General features: G+C 51.8%; 6 protein-coding genes and 1 non-coding gene across 7 annotated transcripts; 3 read left to right on the top strand and 4 right to left on the bottom strand.

The window, feature by feature from the left end:
• Positions 1-1,241: 1,241 nt before the first annotated feature.
• SMAC4_09222 (uncharacterized protein) lies at positions 1,242-3,001 on the top strand (the record flags this gene model as incomplete). Its single annotated transcript, XM_003346871.2, has 3 exons — positions 1,242-1,698; positions 1,860-2,377; positions 2,449-3,001. 3 exons carry the CDS (start codon positions 1,242-1,244, stop codon positions 2,806-2,808), a joined length of 1,335 nt encoding a protein of 444 aa, XP_003346919.1. The 3' UTR covers positions 2,809-3,001.
• Positions 3,002-3,285: 284 nt separating this feature from the next.
• Positions 3,286-4,566, bottom strand: SMAC4_13697 (uncharacterized protein; the record flags this gene model as incomplete). Its single annotated transcript, XM_066091549.1, has 1 exon — positions 3,286-4,566. The coding sequence occupies one exon, from the start codon at positions 4,564-4,566 to the stop codon at positions 3,286-3,288; it is 1,281 nt and encodes a 426-aa protein (XP_065946980.1).
• A 1,217-nt stretch (positions 4,567-5,783) lies between these two features.
• SMAC4_13696 (uncharacterized protein) lies at positions 5,784-6,143 on the bottom strand (the record flags this gene model as incomplete). Its single annotated transcript, XM_066091548.1, has 1 exon — positions 5,784-6,143. The coding sequence occupies one exon, from the start codon at positions 6,141-6,143 to the stop codon at positions 5,784-5,786; it is 360 nt and encodes a 119-aa protein (XP_065946979.1).
• A 1,236-nt stretch (positions 6,144-7,379) lies between these two features.
• On the bottom strand, positions 7,380-7,889 carry SMAC4_13695 (uncharacterized protein; the record flags this gene model as incomplete). Its single annotated transcript, XM_066091547.1, has 1 exon — positions 7,380-7,889. The coding sequence occupies one exon, from the start codon at positions 7,887-7,889 to the stop codon at positions 7,380-7,382; it is 510 nt and encodes a 169-aa protein (XP_065946978.1).
• A 1,012-nt stretch (positions 7,890-8,901) lies between these two features.
• Positions 8,902-11,019, bottom strand: SMAC4_08927 (uncharacterized protein; the record flags this gene model as incomplete). Its single annotated transcript, XM_003353122.2, has 2 exons — positions 8,902-9,746; positions 9,883-11,019. 2 exons carry the CDS (start codon positions 11,017-11,019, stop codon positions 9,111-9,113), a joined length of 1,773 nt encoding a protein of 590 aa, XP_003353170.2. The 3' UTR covers positions 8,902-9,110.
• Positions 11,020-13,553: 2,534 nt separating this feature from the next.
• On the top strand, positions 13,554-13,643 carry SMAC4_13694. The gene is given in 2 exon segments: positions 13,554-13,589; positions 13,608-13,643. It is a non-coding gene; the product is annotated as a tRNA-Pro (tRNA).
• Positions 13,644-16,757: 3,114 nt separating this feature from the next.
• SMAC4_08928 (uncharacterized protein) lies at positions 16,758-19,739 on the top strand. The gene is made up of 6 exons (XM_003353123.2): positions 16,758-17,957; positions 18,030-18,301; positions 18,355-18,525; positions 18,585-19,076; positions 19,143-19,265; positions 19,332-19,739. Exons 1-6 carry the CDS (start codon positions 17,819-17,821, stop codon positions 19,593-19,595), a joined length of 1,461 nt encoding a protein of 486 aa, XP_003353171.1. The 5' UTR covers positions 16,758-17,818; the 3' UTR covers positions 19,596-19,739.
• Positions 19,740-21,052: the final 1,313 nt, after the last annotated feature.

Below are 21,052 nucleotides of genomic sequence, written 5' to 3'. Positions count from 1 at the left end.
CCAACAGTGGGGGCCAAACGTTCCATGCTACACTGCACTGTGCCAAACGCATGTACGCTTCAGCCCTTCTTCCCCTCTTCCTTAACGCTTTGAGGAAGTGTGTGCGGACCGAGCCTGCCCCTGGTGGCGAACATCATACATGCAGCAGCACATGACCAGACGATGATACCTTGGGAGTTGCTCGGGGAAGAGGGCGCGCTTGGGTGAGGTGGTCTTGGGCTTTCGATTCGACACAGTTATCTGCGCGCAAAAGGGTCCGGTCCTGGTTGGTGGGCGTCGTCTAACATTCGCAATCTCCTCACATCTTCTTTCATTGAATTTCCGCGTCCTAAGCCCGTCCGTTTTCTCAAGCGGGGTTACCCTTTTCCCCGTCTAGACCTACGCAATCCTTCACAGCGGTCTGTCTGTCACGGCTATCGCCCGTGCACTCACTCTTCGGAATCCAGCTCCCTCGGCATGCAACAGATCGGCCGGTGTGAGTACGAGTCTGGCCTGCGGACTTTTACGCAAGCGCTTCATCTCTGTGACTCCTACCCAAAGATCTTTTCCAAGCTCTCTACCCCTTCCACGCCTTCAAGCGCAACCTTCATACCAGCTCGCGGCATACCTCTAAGCAGTGTATCTTCTACATGGAACATCGGCCGCCCTTCCTACCGCGCTTTGGCCCTATCGAACTTGGGGTGGACCAACAGGTTATTTGGTCGGTATGAGGAAGCGAGAAGGCTGTGAAGTGAAGCGTTAGGGGAGCTGGATGCGGCTAGAAGTAGACTGATGAGGGAGGAGTTGAGGAAGGATTCGGAGGTTGATGTAGGAGAGGGTGACAACGACGATGATGGACGGGAACCGGAACCAACAATACGACAAGGAGAGCACCAACCGCAAATGAAAGGCAAGGGAGAAAGAGGAGTAAACAGGTGGATATACATCTGGGGCGAGCTAGCCATTACCTATCAGTTTATGGGAGGGCTGGAGGAAGCCCAGGAAGCGTGGGAAAACATGGTGGAAATTGCGAGAGCGATCGTCAAGGAGAGGGCAGGGACTGAGGAAAGTGAGGGGGTGATGGAGTCCAAACCGTTGTGTAGGGCCGTGGGATATTTGGGATACATGAACACTCTGCTGGCAGTGAGGGCGATCGAGAGATTTACAACTGTTTCTGCTCAGGGTGATCCGGCTGGGCTGAGGGGGGCCCGGGGAGGAACCGGAAAAGGGATAGCCTCGAGGATGAAATACGTTATGCAAGAATGAGCGAGGCAAGGCGATTACTGGAAACAGCCATCGAACAACAAAACGAGCGAATATACCTGGCAAAAACCATCACCGAAGCATGGGATGCTCAAGTAGCCCGGCACGACGACACACCTGATGAGACAAAAGTCTCCGACATCGACCGCGCCCGCAAAAGACAAATGTTCTGCGCATGGCAAATCATCGGCCTATCACGCCTAAGCCTATGCTACTCGTCCATGGCCCAGCTCGCCCATATGAAGGGTTCCCAGACCGACGCGGACGACGCCCAAAGGCAAGCAATCCAAGCCGCGCCCGATGCCGTATTACTAAGTCCAGGCCAACAAGACTCGTCAGTGGTCGCCTTTGCTCACTTCTTCTATGGCTGTGCTCTGCTGGCCAATGGCCGGAGGAAAGAAGCAATAGAGCACTTCAACGTGCGATCTGACCCGCGATCGAACCTGCCCGGCGTCTGTACACCAGCTATTGCGCTGTGCAAACAACCCTCGTCCGAAAACCGATCTTGCGAGAAGTAGTCCAAGCAGGCGCCGATCTCTCGCTTCTAGACGAACAAGGCTACTCAGCGCTGGACTGGGCTGTTTTCGTCAATGATGCCCAAGCTGAGAGCATTCTAGTCCAGGGCCTCCGCACTCAATTCCGCGCTCAGTTCGGAGGAACCGATGAGGATGCAAAAGAAAGAGTGAGGGTCCTACAAAAAGCCGCACATCTCCGCAAGGGATACAGGGAGTTATTCCAAGAGAAACTACGACCGGTCCTAATGGAACGCGGACCTAACTGCCTGCAGCGACTCCGGCAGGCTTACGCCGAAGCGCTGGATAAAGACCCGGATAAGGAGAGGATGTTTGATCGGTTGAAGTATGTGTCTTGTGAGGAGTTTAGGACGTGGGGGAGGTTGAGGAGGAGTTGTGAAGGGTTGACAAGGCCTTACTCGCCGGAGGTGATGTGGGAAGACGAGAAGGAGAGGGAGGGGAAGTACATCATCTTCTTTTCCTACCGATGGATCAACAAGGACCCTGGGATGCGGTTGTCGGATGACGAGCATAATACCCAGTACAAACGAATGTCGGATGCCGTTCGGCTGTTTCTGGAGAGACATCCTGAGGTGGCAAGTGAGAGATTGTGTATCTGGATGGTGAGTTTCCTTTTTTTTTTCCCTCCCGTTTCCTTCCCGTAAGGAGATGAAGTGCTAGCAGCAACAAACAGGACTTCGCCTGCGTAAACCAAGATAACCCCTCCTCAGGCGTCGCCGCCCTCCCCATGATCCTAGTCCAATGCGACGCAGTCATCAGCCTCGTAGGCGACGAGTACCACGAGCGAGCATGGTTCTCTGTCGAAGCATTGATGATTCAGACGCTGAAGAAGGCGTATGATGTGCATTTGTGGTATGAACACGTTGCAGCGGAAGATGATGGAGGGGAAAGACGTGGGGGCAAGAAGCGGAAGTGGACGTTGCGTAGGACGCGAACGGATAGGGATATCAACTTGGCGGAGAACAACCAGAGTGTGGAGAGTGATCGACCGAGGGTGATGTTTTTGGAGAGACAGAGTCGACTTCTTGGTTAGGGCCTTAGGGGAAGCAAGGAGTTGACGTCAGATCAATATGGCTGAACAGAATGAAGAGTGAAAGGCATGAGACTTCCTATTATTCACGCATGCCCCTGCTTCAAAGCGCGGCCCATTCTAGTTCGTAAAGCTCGTTTTTGAGTTAGTGTCCCAAAGAACAAACCAATGCCGCACTGGACTATATTGGCAACGGTGGAGACCAAGTTTGATGTAAACCGTCTCTATATGTGCGACGCACAAGGCAACGAAAATGAAGCAGTTGATGGTTGTATTTTTGTTGCTAGAAGGAGAAAGAATCTGTGGAGAGGTCTGGAGGGCTAAAATGCCAGGAAGAGAGGCCGTGCGTGGCGTGGTGTGCGTGAATGGCACCCGTGCACGTGCCTCCAACACGCCCCCCATAGACCGAAAGACCCTAATGGCCGTGATGTCTAAGATACATTGTTTACTATATGATACATGATGTGGTGTTGTAAGCTTTCAAGCCCAAGGCACCTTCTTCTGATGAAGACCAATTAATTTGACAAACTTTGCATGCTTGTCTGCCTTAAGAGGCTTGGTTAGACCGTCTGCAGGCATCTCTTCTCCGGAGATATGGATAACCTCAATGGCCTTGCGTTCCACTTGCTCAATGAGCCATTTATACCGAATGTCGATATAGCGGTTACGAGCGGGGATGTTCTTGTTCAGGGCTCTGTCCCTGGCATTCGAGCTGTCGGTGTACAGGATCCTTCTGGTGTTGTCTGTGACATCAACAATGCCCAGATCATTGAGCATACTGCCAGTCCATTCCAGGGATTTTGCAGTTGGCACGAGGTTGACGAACTCGGCCTCTGTAGTGCTGGTGGTGACAAGATCCTGCTTCTTTGACTTCCACAGGATGGGTCCCGATGTAAAGAACACAGCATGCCCAGCGGTACTGCGCCTTGTCGGTATGTCATCTGCATACGAGGCATCTGCATATGCCCTGAATTGCAGATCTGTTGTCGGCGAGAACTTTCCTCCCAACATTATTCCCAAGTCGGGAAGACCAGTCAGGTATCGCCATAGATGTTTCATGACGGTGATATGCTTGTCTGTCGGTTTGGCATTGCCTTCGGCTAGCTTGCCGACGGTGTAGGTGATGTCTGGTCGTGTGCCCAGTGATACCCAGTTCAAAGAACCGGTGCGCTTGATATATGGCTTTGGCTCGCCTGGAATTGGTTCACCCCCATGGATCTTGAAGTCCGGGGGCCAGGGAGTCTTGACCGGGTGTAGAGGTTTATTGGAGGGATTGAACTTGGCGATAATTGATCGGGTGTAGCGTTCTTGGGATATGAACACGGTGTGCTCGTCTCTGTTTCTGACAATGTCAAGGCCCAGGAAGGTGCGCACCAATCCCATATGCTTGATCGTGAAGTGTTCTTGTAGTTGAAGGTGGATGTCGTTGATGATCTTCTTACTGGGTGCTGCAATGAGGAAGTCGTCAACGTAAAGGATGAGCAAGGCGCTCAATCCTTTGTTAATCAGCAGACACGTGTCTCCACCGATGGGGAAGAAGCCCAGTTTCTTGAATATGGGTAATACTGTCTCAAACCAATAAAGAGGACTACGGCGAAGGCCGTAAAGAGCCCTGATCAGCAAGCAGACCAGCTTGTTGCGGGGTCCCTTCTCAAGTCCAGTCGGTTGTTCGACATAGTATTTGCAATCGTTGGGAATGAGGGCGTTCAAGAACGCGGTGCTGACATCAAATTGTTCACAGTCCAGGTCGTGGGTGGCCATAATGGCCAGGAATAGTCGCACGCTGACCATATTGGCTACGGCGGCATAGATGTCTTGTACTGCCCAGTTGTCGTTGTTCTCGTAGTTACCACACACTACCCATCTGGCTCGTGCAAGGTACTCTTTGTTGTCGATGTTATATTTCTCGTCATAGACCCATTTTCCGGGTAAGACTTCCATATCTGGGGTTCTTTCAACCAAGCGATAAACACCTTGGTCTTCAAGTGCTTTGACCTGCTTCTCCATTGCTGGGAACCAGTAAGTCTTGTAGTTGTGGAGTTTCTTTGCCTGCCAGTAGTTCTTGGGGATAGAACGATTGTTGGCATCAGCTTGAAGATCATGGATAGCCTTCATAGCAGTGAGACAGTATTGGGGTGGTCGTGTGACGTGTCTGGCCTCAGCCGTGCCGTGGAATAACTTAACATTACGTTCAACGACGTTGTTGTTGCTGTCAACAACGGACTGTCTACCATATTTGAAATTAGTTGGTTTAACCGCGGCGGATCTACGAGGTCTGCCTTCACGTACCTCTGAGGTTGCTGACGAGTCTGCTTCCTCAGAAGGTTGGCTTTCCTCTGTAGTCTGCTGGGTTTGTGGTTGTTGCCTTATTGCTGGGGTCGGAGAGTCCAGAGTTAGACTCGAGATATCTGGTTCTGATACCCTTGGCGTGCCAGTGACCTGTCGGTTGATCTTGAAAGGTATGGCTGTTGCCGGGGAGTTGGGTGGCCGTGGTGGGGGTTTGGGTGTGACTGAGAACTGTATGGCCGGTGGCGGTTGGGGAGGAGGTAGATCGCTGACTTCAGTTGTCGGACTGTTGGGTGTCGTCGTCATCTCCTCACCTTCCTGGTCTGGAAACTTATGTGGTGGAATGGGAGCCTCCTCATCAAGATCCTCCAGATCGACCAGATCACCATGTTGGGTTTCCTCCTCTTGCTCTATTGATCGCATCGGCTCGTCCTGGGGTTGAGTCGGTTCGAGGGGAACGTTGTCTATCGGTGGAGGTGATGATGAGGGTGGGGAAGGAGTCGGTGACCTTGGAGTATTCTCAGGAGCTGGTGTGGCTTCCGGAGTCGGGTAGTTGGGGTTGGGGTAAAAAGGTGTAAAGGACACCTTCTTCTGCTGATCTTTGTCATTATTAGCAGTCTGATTAGGGTTTTGTTGATTCAGGGACTCAGCTGGGGATCGCTGGTATGAACCAGTTGCAGTGACCCAGACGGTCACGCCGCTGTCTGCCACTTCTTTGATTTCTTCAATCGACTGATCTGAGAAGAATACTCCATGAGGAATGGCCTCAATCGCTGGATCTTTTGGTTTGTCGTCGTCCTCAATGAACTTGACTGCGCTGGCACGAATGATCGCACCAGTTTCTGGATCCCAGATCCAGCAGATCTTGCCGTAGTTGTCATCGTATCCCAAGAACTTGCCACGACGAGCTCGTTCCTGAAATTTGTCTCCCTTGGTTCGTCTCTCTGGCTTGATGAAGTAATATGCTGTGCAAAAGAAGGACCGGAGATGATCAAGGCGGGGTTTGATTTGATCCGCTGGAAATCCAGGGATGGCCCGTGTGAATATCTCATGGGGAGTCTTGTTGTCAGGGTTAGACTTTGTTGGTGTAATATTGAGCACCATTACAACCGCCTGGACCACGAGTGGCCAAAGGTGTTCTGGTATACCCAAGTCGAGCATTAATGCCCTAGCTCTTGTCATGATGGTATGGCCAGCTCGTTCTGTCTTGCCGTTCATCCATGGTGTGTGTGCTGGAGTTTTGTAGAGTTGAACTCCTTCAGTGCGAGCCCACTCCACCAGCTTACTCTTCTGGAACTCTATTGTATTGAAGCCAAATTCAGGGCCCCCATCGAGGCCAATGATCTTGATCTTGAGTCCAGTCTGGAGTTCAATCCATTTCTTGAATTGAGTTACGATAACATAGGCATCTCCCTTGTTGGCACAGAACTTTACCCAGTGATATCCAGAGACATCGCAAATGAAATGCACCGCATAGCGGGCTCCCATATGTCCTGGTTTGTTGTGTGAGATCACGTCGACTCGTATGAACTGTAGCGGGGTCGTCGTGACTGGATGAGTGCCCTTGGAAATGTAGTCGGTTGCTTTGGCGCGTAAGCACGCTTCACAGGTGTGGTCGTTGACGTTGCTGAGTTTAATGCCCGCTTGTTCACAGGCTTTGAGAACCTGATCTCTGCCTGCGTGCATCATCCTCTTGTGCATTGTCATGTAGTTGATAGAGGCAAGCATCATATGCCGTGGCGTGATGATTGTCTGGTCGAAGTTGCCTGGTTGAAAGACCGGTAGAGCCACCAGATTGTTGATGAAGCGACATTGAATGTGTGCCTTCCCACCAGATAATGATATCTGGTTTGTCTTCATGTTCCACTCCATAGCGTTCTTGAGGAATGCCTGAGTCGACAGAAGGTTGGCTGGTGTGGATGGATCGAAGATAACATCAGGTATTCGAATCCTGATATTAACGTTCGTTGTTGTTGGCATCGTTAGTTCGACAGTGCCAATGTGGTAGGCGTAGGTGGTAGTGCCGTTGCCAATGGTGTGTTCTGATGGGTGAGCCAGTGGGTATAGCTCTTTGAACCATTTCTGGTGGTTGAAAATACAAGAACCACAACCAGAGTCGTAGATAACTAGATTCTTGATTGTGTTGTCTGTGCTTTGTAATGCCTTGAGAGCCTGTTGGTCTTTAGTGAAATCACGGTTCGAGTACTGCAGTTGATACGAGTTTAGGTAATTTGAATGATTCGATTCAACGCTAGAGGTAACTTTACGGATGGATTTCGCTACGGGCTCTAGTGAAAACCCAGATTGCCACCAAGGGAAGCAAGGTTGAAGTTACCGTCACCAAAGTTGGCGCCGTTAAATAGCAAAGCCGAGCTAGAGGTAGCGGGGTTGGCCAAGGTAGTGTTGGTGTTGCCCAACGCGGCAGTGGTGCCAGTGTTGTGCTTACGAGCTTCTGCCTTGTTGGGCCATGTGTCGGGTGCTTTGTCCGGTTCACACCACCAACAGGTAGTGATCTTGGTCGAGCGGTGACGGCCACAAACGCAGTGGATGTAGTCCTTCTGGATGTTGTTGTTGCAGACAGAGCAGGTGAGCTTCCCCTTGCCCTTACCTTTGCCAGAAGTGCTAGTGTCGTTGTTGTTACCGGTGTTGGTGCCGGATTTGTTGCTGTCAGTCTTGTTGTCTGTCTTGGTGCTAGTGGTCTTGACTTGGATAGTCAGGTTAGTCTGGCGAGACTCAGTGTTGCTAAGGGTAGACAATTGAGCCAACAGCTTGTTGGTAGTGAGGGTGTTCTTGGTCATGTCGTTGGCCCACAACTTGGCATCAGTGGGATATTCGCGCTTGACCATGTTGTAGAGGTTGAGACACTCAACAGTGTTGTCGATGACCAGGCCACTGTCAGCAACTCGTCTACGGGCGAGTTCATACTGGTTGAGAAAGTTCGCCATGGTGTCAAAGCCAGAGCGACGAAGTCCTTGGTACTGCTCAAGGATTTCGCTACGTGCCTCGTTGGTCACTTTACCAATCGTGGTCTTGATGAGGTCAAAAAGATACTTGGGGTCCCTGTTGGTCTGGTCCCAACCGTTGATGCGAAGGGTAGTCAAGACCTTGTCATCCTTGAGGGTAGTGTTGATGATCTTGAGCGCGTGAACGCGACCAATCTTCCAGGCCTTGTGCTCAACGGGTTTGGCGTCTTTGTCGGGTTCAATGATGGTCTTGTAGACGTAGTCGTCGACGTCAGCGAACTCGAGTTCGATACGCAAAGCACGTTCCCAGTTGTCGATGTTGTTCTCGCCGCGAAGCACGACAAGCGAGCCAGTGTCGACGGTTGGTGCCATCTTGTTGGTTGAGACAAAGAGTAGAGGGGTGAAGGTATTGTCGGAAGGATTGGAAGGTCCTCGAATGATCCGCATGGATCAAAGAGTTGCTTGTGATGGGTTGACGACTCGAAGGTCGGTTGACGACTCGAAGGTCGGTTGACGACTCGAAGGTCGGTTGACGACTCGACGGTCGACTTGAAGATCGCGTACGACACGAAGATCGTTTGCGAGTAAGTGACGAGGAGGTTGACTCCCGGGGATAACCCAGTAGGCCTCTACGACGTTGGATTGATTGATTGCGATAGCTTCAGAGGGCTCATAACCTGTGCGACGCACAAGGCAACGAAAATGAAGCAGTTGATGGTTGTATTTTTGTTGCTAGAAGGAGAAAGAATCTGTGGAGAGGTCTGGAGGGCTAAAATGCCAGGAAGAGAGGCCGTGCGTGGCGTGGTGTGCGTGAATGGCACCCGTGCACGTGCCTCCAACACTATATCAGTTCTATTACATCTAATCCAGTCCATGTCTACAACCCAATCTATCAAGAAGCCTCGATCGCCCTTCCTAGTAGTCTAGTCCACTAGTCCCTGAACTCAAACTTCAACCGTCCTTCCTCTATCACAACAAATTCACCCTCAAGCACCTCCGCCACAACACCTCCTCTTCATTCCCCCCTGACGCACATCCAACTCAACCCCGGAATACTCAAGCCTTAATCCCCGCATAAAAACTAAACCTCCCCCGCGGATCATACTTCCGTTTCAGCTGCTTCAGCCGCTCCTGTCTCCACCCTTCATACCCATACATCTGCTGCATCGTCTCACTCCCCTTAGCATAATTAACATACGCATACTTCCTGCTCACGCCTCCATACGCCGCATTCCGGATCTTCTCTCCCCACTTCTGCGCCTGTGCATCCAACGTCTTATTCGTAGCCCCCTCATACGTCACCAAGAACCCGTACAACAGCTTCCTATCGCGAAGAGCAAAGGCTGTGCTTTCGTAGGGAACCGCTTGTACTGCTTGCAGGGAGTAGCCTTCGAGATAAGCCATTGAAGCGGACAAGGCGGGCTCGGTGCGGATCATTTGGCTAAGAAAGTTGTAGGATTGCCGCAGGGCAGGGAGGTCGTAGGTGTCTACGTCCATGCCATAGACGGTGGCGCCGGTTTTGGGCTGGCAGGCCCAGTCTGTTACGCGGAATTGGGCTGCGGCGGCGAGGCCGGGGTAGTCGGTTGTTTGGACGGGGGTGGTATCAAGGGGGTTGAGAGCGGCAAAGGGGGCGAAGTAAGGCAAGGCTTCGGAGGCGGGGCCGTTGTAGTAGACTGTTGAGACTAGGATTGGCTGTTGTGGGTGGGTTGTGTTAGTGATTCTGCGTCAAGGAAGTGGAAGATGGAAACGAAGGGGTGGAAAGAACGGAAAAGGTGGACATGGAACGAAAAGGTGGAGGAAAGGAAAAGAAATGGAAAAAAAGACTCACATTAACAGCATCAACCTCTGGCACCAACCTCCACAAACTCCAATAAACCACATACTGGTTCTGGTTCTTCATGACCTCATTATGCACCCTATACACATCCTCGAGTCGATCCTGCGTGAAAGTAAAGCTCTGATACGCCCAGTTGGGTCTGACAGCATCATAAAGCTTATACTCCACCTCGGTGACCACTCCAAAGTTATGTCCGGCTCCTCTCAACGCCCAGAACAAATCGCTGTTTTCGGTATTCGACGCCTTAACCGCCGTGCCGTTTGCAAGAACCACACGCGCAGACAAGATCTGGTCTGCTCCCAAGCCGTACTGGCCTTGTAACCAACCGTGTCCACCACCTAGCGCTGGCCCTAGAAGGGAGACACAGCGGCAAGAGCCGGTGGTAGTCTGTTTCCCACGAGCCCAAAGCGCAGGAACGACGTCGTTACCGCGCAGCCCGCCACCGAGAGTGGCGGAGTTGCCGTCGGCAGCAAACTCCATCTTGGTTAGGTTCCGCGTCCAGATGGCCATGCCACCCTGCAGCTTCGACAGACCGTGCCAGGTGCCGTGGGTACCGGTGGTGGCGAGGAAGGGGATCGAATGGGCGTTGGCGTATTGGATGGTTAGGGAGACGTCGCGCTCAGAAGCGGGGATGACGATGACTGCGTAGGATGGGGAGTTGGTTCGGGTGTTGAGGGACCAGCGGGAGGTGTATTGGGGGAAAGAAGGGGAGGAGGGCAGGATGACGAGGGCGGATGGGGAGAGCAGGCTGGTTAGGTCTTGTTGGATGGTTGGCGGGATGAAGACGACGGGGGAGAGAAGGGAGGAGGTGTTGTAATCGCGGTTTTCGAGGGAAGAAGGTGGAGAGGAGTCGCGGATGGCAATGGGGAGGGGACCGGTTGCAACTGGGGAGGCGGTGGCAAAGGAGGCTAGGGCCAGTAGGCCACCCCAGATGAGGGAGCGGGTACTGGAAAGCATGGTTCTGACTTTGTGAAGTGAGTCGTTGTCGATGTGGTGCTCGAGTGAGTTGGTGTTTGGTTGAGTTACTCGGGGTGAAGCTGAATTTCGGAAGAACTTCAAGAGGTGCTGCTGACTTCTTGAGGTTCTCAAGGCTCTTGAGCTGTGTTGATTTTGTGTGCTTCTTCTCATCTTCAAAATGCAGTTCCACGAGCCCGTACTTATAGCAACTCCGGTGATCAGTATCCGGGACTCCAAAAGACAAGGAGGGAGGTTACCTGAACGCATCAACCCAAATTCAGCCTTGTGAGTGACGTTGTTACGCCGACAAGCCAGGATATTGGAACTTTTGCGGTCATGGATTACACTGAAAGGCACAGACAATCTTGGGAGGCTTTGACAAGGCGCAGGTACCGTACGATGTAGGACAGGAGTCTCCAGCTTGGGCATTGGCTTGCGAATTTCTCAGGGGTTCCTTACTCGCTACCTCCGCATGTTAACATCACAATTTCAGCAGTGATGGAGGTAGCCTGTCTACTAGTCTAAATTTTTGTGAAGGATTGGAACCTTTGTGTGCAGGGACAAGGAAGCTCATACTGGCGGGTATACTGCGCTTGAACTTCCAGCTTCAAGGCGCAGGTACCGTGTTCTGTTGGACAACGATCGGATACTGCGCTGCTGATTTGTTCATCTAATAAGTAAAAAGGTACGTTCCGGCGCGCCGAATAAACCATGTCTATATCAGGTCTGAGGTCGCTTATTTCAGGAGCCTAGCCGCGCCCTGACACAAGGCCATCGCAGGTCCTGTCGTCGTGATGGGATTCGTGATATTGCCATGACTTGCTGTGCCGCAGAGGTGCAGCCCACAATCTTTGGAACCCAAAAATCGCCGACGGAAGATACCAAGAAAGTGGTTCGATAGAAGACCTGCAATGGGATGAGACCTTGCCACGCTTTGCCCCATGTGGGCAAAAGTTCGGAGCGTTTCCAGTGTGACTGCGACTACTTAGCGGGCCCAAGGAATTGGAAGATGGATATTTCATGCATGAGCAATGCATGGAAGACCTGGGGAGAAGGAAGAAAACAGGCAAAGATTTGCGGTGCCTTAATATCGAGCGAAGTCTGTTTAGGTACGGTCTTTGTGGTGGTTCTTGGCTGTGGGAATGTCCTCTGACCTCTGCAATATGGCCAAGACACTCGGCCATAACTCATCCGACATTGCAGTTGGAGGGAGCCGAGCGTCATGAATGAAGGTAGCAACTCTCGTCCCACACTTTAGGGGCATTTGCTATGAGAGCGCTCGAGGGATCCTTGGGGGCTAATGCCCCAGGGTGGAAGTTCAGGGACTCCGGATTGTCCGGGCGGCGTTGACAGTTCGGTGGATTTCTTGGCAGGCGAATCACGACATCACCATTCCTAGGCTAGGCTGTGATGAAACTACTAGCTGTGCCGCGCAATAGGCTGTTCTTGGTGAATCGAGCTGTGAATCGAGCTGGCGTGGCTCGAGGAAGCTTCACGTCGTTCTCGCCGGGCATCGCTGTGAGCGCAAGATAATGGTGGAAAGGAGAAATGCAAAAGGGAATGCCCCAATAAGGAGCAATTATGAACTCAACTAGCATATAAGAGAGTAATTGCTGTTCAAGGGAAGGTCATGTCATCAACGCCATGCACATGTTGGGGGCTGACTCGCCTGATCGTGAGTTGAGTGTGAGTGTGCTGAACTGGTGCTGACAACAGCCCAAGCCTCACTCAGCTGAAAGAAGTTAGGCGTCTAAGCCACGCTCATCCTTTTTAAGGGCACAGTACGGTCCTTTTGAGTGCATCACAATCTTGGCCTCAATACCACGCCGTATTGGTTCTGCAATAGTCCAATCCCCTGCCAAGACGATACGCACCTCGCTTGGGTCGGCTCACCTTGCCGTAGCTGTGCCCCAATAGCACATGTTCCACGCATGCGAGGTCTCGGACTGGCGATTTTTGATAATTTTATTGGGCGAATAGACGCGAATGGGAGAGGGGTTGCTTGGATGGTTCTGTTGGTTGCCTAGAAGCGCAGACGGTCATGTCCGGAGTGGGTTGATGGTGACTGAAGTTTGTGGTTGGAGGTGGGAATGGAAAGGCGACGGCAGAACATGAATGGGCTCGATTTAGTGTTGGTCCTAAACAGCCATAACAGAACAAGGCAATTGGAGCAAGAATAATTGAGAGATAGTCGACTGGCGTGCCATTGAGGAAAGCCTAGATAATGGGCGACGATGCATCGCCATCAAGCGTGCATTAGTTTTGTAAGCGAGGTAATGGGGTGGAAGACACCGGTTGATGAATCGGGTAAAATGTAAGCTCAAGAAGAGGAAGAGAATGAGGTTGCCGGCAGAAGTTGGAGGAAACCTTGCGGAAACCAGAGATGAATTGTGGAGGTGGTGGGCGACAGCTGCCAGTTGGTGCAGCGACCGCTTTTGCCGGCGCGCTGCATCAAGACACTCCCCATTGTGGCAGCGATTTGGGATAATCTCAACAAGGCAAGATGGCTAAACGAATACCTAAGAATTCAGCCCCTATTTTGCATCTTTCCAAAGTCATCCGGTAGTGTAGCGCACGTATCAAAGTAGTCGCGATGCATCACAACCATTACCCTATTCCAGCCTCAGCACCAGTCAACAGCACAACCTTTCACTACGAGCCCTATGTAAGCTTATCATTATGCGGATACAGACATCCAATAACAAGGGCCGCTGGTCTAGTGGTATGATTCTCGCTTAGGGTTCAATCCTGAGCATTCTTGCGAGAGGTCCCGGGTTCAATCCCCGGGTGGCCCCATTCTTTTTCGCTTTTTGTATGCACCCTCCCTCATTTGTGCTTTGATTCCTTTTTCTCCTTCCTGCCTTGAAATTTATCTCGTAATCGTGACATTAGAGGGCGATACTACGGGTGTTATTGTACAAGTCTTGGGGGAGGGATATGAGTGTGTGAGTCGTTGCCTCAACCGTTGTTTTAAAAACAAGTATTTTTCACTTTTGTAAGCAATCCGTGATATTTCGCAGTTGACAAAATCGGGAGAGCATCATTGTAGATGTGGGCGGCGTGGCACGGATAGGCCTTCCGAATTCCTTCCTTCATATATGCCCATCGACATATTTCAGGTCGGGACTCTTTTTTTCGGTCCATCAGTGATATGTAGCTGACAACATATAATGTCGTTCGTCAAATTATCCCCAACATCGTGCCCATGCCGGCGGTGGCAGTCAAGGCACTCGAAGTGTGACAAGGGCAGTATTCTGAGCTTGGAACAGTAGTTCAATTCCGCTAATAAACTACTTTGGTCTCGAAGGCCTTGTTGATCCTCTCAACCTCTAGGGGAAGGCTGGGCTTCAAGGCCTTCTTATGCCAAAGGGAAACGGTACGTATCCAGTACGTACGGGTCCTTGTCACCTGAGGCTCCAAAGCACCTAGCGATCTGCATACATGTAGGTCTTTCTCGTATGACACCAGGAGTGTGGCATATGTCCGTGTGATACGAAGACACAGCTCATCAGCGACCGCCGTCGCGATCAACACTCGTTTGTTCTCACGGGTCTCTTTTCGCTCATCCGTATTCCCAGCCAGAAGAAAGAGTATGCCTTGCGATGCGCTCCGCCATTTTGGCTACAAGCCTGTGATGTATGACGGGAGTGTAGCAGACCATGGATTCCATGATGAGGTTCTACCCCGTCTGTCTTGCAACCCCGGCATGCTAACTTCTTAACAGATACACATGTATCCCGGGGCAGGAACTGATAGTGCATCATCGTGGCCGTTATCAGATCCGACGGACTACCATACCTACGCTTCGTTGTTGCGCCTAACTCAGGTCCCCCTGGGCCAGAACGCCCTAAATGTCCCCGCAACTCCTGGCCCGTCGCCTGCTGGGGTTTGGCACATTGTCAATTCGACCCTTCTGAGTCCCCTATAAAATCGAGTCTGAAGTCACCAAAGCAAGCCTTGGACTTTTTTTTGTTTTTGCAACCGGAATCAAGTTGGCCTTGTCATTCAAAAAAGATTAACGAAAAGGGGGGCATCGTCGCTAGCGAGATACCTACAGATACCATGCCGAGTCCGGACCGCCGCCCAGGCCCGCCCAAGACCGCCCAACTATGTACCGGCCCGGGAAGCCCTGTAGTATTCAGTGTCTTGGCAAGTCCCATGGCATCCCTCCCGTGCCCCCTTGCCCCCGTGCCCCCTTGCCCCCGTGCCCCCTTGCCCCCGTGCCCCCGTGCCCCCGTGCCCCCGTGTCCCCTTTCCAAGTTCCAACATCCGCTGGGCTGCCAACACCATGACATTGCCAACACCATGACATTGCCAACGCCCAGAACATTTGGACAAAAGTGGAAATGGAAAGTCCGCCAATATTCTTGGCCTTCGACAATTATAATTCGACGGTACACGTAGACCGCACGCACCCCCACCCGGCAGCAATACCATGTTCGATATGTTTTGCTTGTTATGAGGCTCCGTCGCTTTGATGCATGTCTCAACTACCTACTACTCAACTCTCAAAAAACCACAATTTTACAAAGTAAAGCGCACTCTTCTCCAAAACGTTTGAACGCCCACATGAGAATCTGAGAGAATCTGAGATACCTCTTATCGATCGGATCGGATTCAGGCCTGTTTTTGTTTTTGAGAAGTGACAACAAGTGACAAAAAAAAAGAATCCCATCGGTGCCAATTCGTTTTTCCCTATCTCCCATCCATCCCTATTCCCATCCCCTCAGGATGTTCAGCTCTCGCCCAGCAATCCAGCACAGGGGCACAAGGGGCACAGGGCATGGTGTTCTCACTGTCTCAAAACCCCAATCCGAACCACGACGGTTCGAATCGACGACCATTCAGAAACCAAGGATCCATGTCTCACATTACGCGCAACTTGTTATCTTGAATCAAACCGGCATGCATCGAAAAAGGAACATGTGCCCTAACTCCCCAACTGCCCAATTGCCTAATTGCCCTAATTGCCTGACTGCCTGCTGTGCTCGGAGGCACGACATCCATTTGGATTTACGGCGTCACTATCGATTTGGTTGAGTCCATGCCCATGTCCATGTCCATCTCGATGCCCGTCCTACAAAACCGAATGCGAACTAATAGTGCACTGAAGCCATGCGAAAAGCGAAAAGCGAAATGTCGATCGACCAGTCCAATGTTCCGTGTGGGGGAGGAGCCATGGAGTCCCGACAACCAGAACCAGAACCAGAACCAGAACCAGAACCAGAACCAGAACCAGAACCAGAACCAGAACCAGAACCAGAACCAGAACGAGAATCGATTGCGACGAACAGGAAAGAGATCCTTTCAATCCTTCGACCTAAGTCAAATCACGATCCGCATCATCATACCTGCACACGATTTCCGTTCCGCTATTGGCGACGACAGTCCCAAAAAGCCTGGTAACTTTCTTGATTCTTCCGATGCCCACTTGAGCGCAGATGTGATATCGACATTGTGCAGGTGGCGTTTCGACGCCCACGCTGCTGGCGCTATACCTTTGGCAACCAGGAAGAACCAATGGTGACCTGATGTTGGTATCCGACTGACTGACTTCCGTGCAAGTACGTAAAAAGAAAGCCGAGACTCGAAACTCTTCCACTTTCAATGGGATCGACGTCAGCGGCGTCGACCGACAGGTACCGAATGCATGACCGCAAGGTGGTCCCCAGTTGTTCAGCTGGCTATGTGCATGGCGGGTCCCGTTCCCGCTCACCCAAAGCAAGCGACAAGCTGGAAGCTCCATCCAGTGACCGCAGCACGCTTGGCGGAGTGGTTCCGGACGTCCTATTTACCCAAAATGGCGGTGGCCATTTGACTCGGGGGAGAGGAATAATGAAAATTGTACACCGGACCGGGAACATCGGAAGCTCTCCGCATCCCGGAGAACCCATAGAGTTCGCGGGCCGTGATGGAGCAAACGTGGCTCTCGTCTTCTTCTGCACAACGTGGTTGCTGCATGTATGTTTGCAATAGTTTGTGCCCACTTCCCGAGGTAATCGAGCCCGGACAAGCCGAACACGTCCATTTTCGGGGGATGAAAATCAGTGATTTTGTTGTCTGTTTTTTTTTGTTCCTGACTGGGAAACGAACATCAGATTACATAGCTTATGAGTTCCCTTTCGGGACGCCATCAGACCACCGAACCGTTACATTGAACAATGACCGGTGCGACGCTCAGGTTAGTGTAGAACAAGGTTGGACGAAAGAAACCATGACAGGGACGGGGCCCGAGAATGGCCCTTGTTGGCGTTGACAGGAAAAAAACATGATTGGTTGCCGAGCGATCTGTCATGAACGACTCCGTTGATCGACATCCAGGATTCCCAGAAAGTCATGATCCACGAACCACGGTTTTGGAGATTCAGATCTGCAGCCCAATTGGTTAAGCGATCAGCCGGCCGATCATATTCTTTCTCGTTATAGCCAACTTTGGTTCACCACCACACATGTATGATCTCCGTATGCTATGAAAAGATTAGTGTAACGTGCTGGAGATGAGCCAGCTGGGTTCTCCGGACTTCGGCCTCAGTCCGGTAGGATTAGTGTGACAGCCATGCAGTGCCCTTACCTATTCAATATCCAGACGGATCAGAATCAGGGAAAACAAGGATGGCGAGAGTGCGTCTGAAGAAAAAGGAAAGACGAAAGAGCTCCATAAACGGAAGCGGAGCATGTCCACAGCGGCCGCGTAGCAAGGAAACGCAGAGTGGAAACGCAAGGGATCCCGGACCTCGTGTTGAGACTTCCAACTCCAGTCTGCCAACCCAAAGGTTGGCTTGACTGGGTAACTTTTGGTTGATTGTCTCCAGTATAGATAGGAGCCTCCTTTCCCGCAAGTCAGGATGGGATTTGAGACTCGCCAGGGCAAGTAGACAGTCCAGTTCAAATTGCCGTGTCGCGCCACGGTTCGGTTCTAGACTTGTCTCTCATCAACGGTCGACTCTTCCTTCATCTCGTTAGCATCAAGATGGCTCGCCTCACAAGTCTGTTGATGGCTGTTGCCGCTGTTGTCGGTACTGCCCAAGCAACCCTTCCCACGGAATGGACACCCATTTGCAAGGAGATCGAGGCCAAGATCTCGAAGGCCAGCGATGTCATCTACCCGAGTAAGTGATGCGAGTCCCCCTCAAAATGTCTCACAGCGGGAACGGATTACTCACATCTTATCCCATGTACAGTCCAGGCTGTCTCCTTCACGTCAGCCATTACCCATTGGTTCTGGTCGTCCTATGAGAAGCCGTCGTGCGTATTCGCACCTGGGTCTGCAGAGGATGTGTCGATTGCGCTGCAGATTATTGGCGCTACCAAGACCCCTTTTGCCGTCCAGTCTGGCGGTCACTCGTCGAACCCAGGCTTCTCCAGCACCAAGGGTGTACACATCTCGCTCAAGAGGCTGGACCAGGTGAAGCTGTCTGAGGACAAGAGCGTCGCCGAGATTGGCTTTGGTAACGTGAGTGGATGCCGATAGTTTTGAGGCATGACCGGCGACTAACAATGATTCAGATCTGGGTTGATGTGTACAAGGCCCTGGAAGGTACCGGCAGAAACGTTGTTGGAGGAAGAGTGCCCGGCCCGGGCGTTGGTGGCTTCACCCTCGGTGGTGGATACTCCTGGAAGACCAGCCAGTATGGCCTGACCTGTGACACTGTCAAGAGTTTTGAGCTTGTCCTTCCCGTAAGTCACCATGGTTGGTTGCTGTTGAGATCGCTGTTAGCTAACACACCACTTGACAGAACGGAACCATTACCAGGGTATCCAAGACCCAGAACCCCGATCTCTTCTTTGCCCTCAAGGGCGGTTTGAACCGCTTCGGCATCGTCACCTCGGCTGAATTCTACACCCATGAGCAGCCCGACAAGGTCTATGGCGGTCTCGGTATCTATCCCACCAGTGCAGTTGACAAGATTCTCAACGCCACTTCTGAGTTCGCGAACCTGAACAAGGATCCCAGGACCCAGATTATCACCACCCTCGAGGGCAGTCCTCTGGGTACCACTGCTTTGGTCCTGTTCTTCCACGATGGTCCTGAGAAGCCGGCCTCGTTTGAGGTGTTTGACGAAATCAAGCCGCTGATCAAGGCTGTCAAGGCTCAAAGCTTCGTCAGCTTTGTGAACACCTTTCCTGCGCAGGTTCGCCAGTTGACCAACATTCGTGGTGGTTTCATCAGCTTTTCGACCACTGAGCTGTCTCAGACTTTCCTGGAGGCCATCAGGCAAGAGACTGATGTAAGTTGCTGTGATTCCGTCACAAACAAAGAGAAGAAGACGGCTAACCTTGAATAACAACACCAGGCCCTCAACAAGATCATGGGTCTCCACGGCGGCATCACCGTCAGCTATGACATTGAGCCCTTCACCAAGTACGGCGAGCACGCCACCGAGAGTGCTTTCCCGCACACCGAGTCTCCCCTTCCGGTAAGTCACTTGATGTTTCACCTACCTGTTCCCCCCCCCAACAGATCCGAGCTAACGCATCCCCAGCTCAACATCTACTTCGCGTGGTCTCTTCCCAAGAACGACGAGTTCTGGTACGGCCGCATGAAGCAGACCCTTGAGACGCTCAAGAAGGTGGCCATCGACGACGGCATCTACAGCGATGCCTTCACCTACTACCCCAACTATTCGCTCTTTGACGCGACTCCGGAGGAGCTGTATGGCAACGAGAACGCGGCGCGGTTGGCCAGGATCAGGGACCAGATTGACCCTAACAGGATCATGGAGCTGGCCGGTGGTTACAAGATCTAATGAGGGAGGAAGATGTCCGTTTGTGCATTGTTTGTTTTGTGTTTGTAGCATGGAGTAAAGGCACGTTTCGCGGCGTTGGGCTGTATCGTCGTTCGAAAATCGAAATATCATAACCTGTTTGACAACCACTGTTGGCTGCCGAACCATGAATCGACGTCAAAAGGGGCGGAATACAGAATTGACATGGCATCCGCCTTTGTTATGGTAGGAACTGTAGGTAAAGCCGCTTGTTGTCAAGTTGTTTGTTCCATTAAAGGCTAACGGAATCCGACAGCAAGAGATTGCAGCTCAGATCGTTCCATCACGAGTGGTGGCCTGCAAAAACCAGAAGTGTACAGGAAAGCCAACAGATATGACATGTTGGAATCCCGCTGTGGAGGAACGCGAAGAAAGGAATGTCAAGTGAGGTGGGAAGGGTTGAGGCGGGGTATTCTTCCCGCATACTGCATGGTGCCGACGAGCTCAGAGGATCTCGTCAGCAATGCAAAGCGCTCAGGCTCGTATCATCAATGGAGCGAAGCCGAAAGGCTCGGTTAGCATGGGTCAGCAAGATCCAGAGTGAGTGGATGAACAAAGGAGATCAATAATCGACACGGCTGTCTGGAAGGACTTATTCGCGTGCAGCATCGAATTTCGCGGCGGCAGGTGACACAAAGTGGAAAACTGCGGACTCATTGTCTAACTTGGCAAAAGCGATACTGACAGAGATACCGAGGTGTGAAAACATTGGGAAGTACCGACAGCCACCGAAACAGCGGCTGCATGGAGCCGGCTTGCTGCTTCCTCTTGACACCGGCACACAGCTCCAACGAATATTCGAAAAAGGCATGATCCTCCACGCCGGACAAGATCGTGAGGCTTTGTGCGAACAGGTCCAACTCCTCAGTCCCCAACCCTATCCACGATGAGCCTCTTCCTAATTGCCATAGTCAATGCAATAAACTATCAGAAAACAAAATCCGACACAGTAGGCATGTCTATGTCTGTGTAGCTCGGAGATTATCCCGAGCCTCGTGTGTACCATATGTGGCGCTAACGATCACAATCATGTTTGGGTACGGATCATCCCGTGTCCGAATACCATCTTCCAGCTTTACTCGAACATGAGATCCGGTGAGCGCAAGGGGCGTGGAACCATCCTGTGAAAGAGAGTGAAGCAGTCAGATACCTGGATGCTAGGAACGCGAGGCGGGCAATGTTGACCTGGGCTAACTTACAACGTTGCGGATTGGCCCGAACTCCTTGTCAAAGTCTTCGGTTCGGTAATTCGTTGATGTCCACACCTGGACCGTCGGATCCTGGCTGCTGCCGGACGCCCGATTGGCAAATTGGTAGTGGCCAATGGTTGCCTTGACCGTGATCCTTGAGGTACCGTTTTGTGACAAGGGCAGTATTCTGGGCTTGGAACAGTAGTTCAATTCAGCTGATAAACTACTTTGGTCTCGAAGGCCTTGTTG

Source organism: Sordaria macrospora, chromosome 4, assembly GCF_033870435.1.
Source record: "Sordaria macrospora chromosome 4, complete sequence".
In the NCBI taxonomy this organism is placed as follows: domain Eukaryota; kingdom Fungi; phylum Ascomycota; class Sordariomycetes; order Sordariales; family Sordariaceae; genus Sordaria; species Sordaria macrospora.
This window is presented reverse-complemented; position numbering and strand designations above follow the sequence as displayed.

Excerpts from the sequence above, each read along its gene's own strand:
- SMAC4_08928 (XM_003353123.2), top strand. The coding sequence starts at position 17,819 with ATGGCTCGCCTCACAAGTCTGTTGATGGCTGTTGCCGCTGTTGTCGGT. Across the intron at positions 18,526-18,584 it reads GTTTTGAGCTTGTCCTTCCC|AACGGAACCATTACCAGGGT; the intron begins GTAAGTCACCAT and ends ACCACTTGACAG. Across the intron at positions 19,077-19,142 it reads CCATCAGGCAAGAGACTGAT|GCCCTCAACAAGATCATGGG; the intron begins GTAAGTTGCTGT and ends TAACAACACCAG.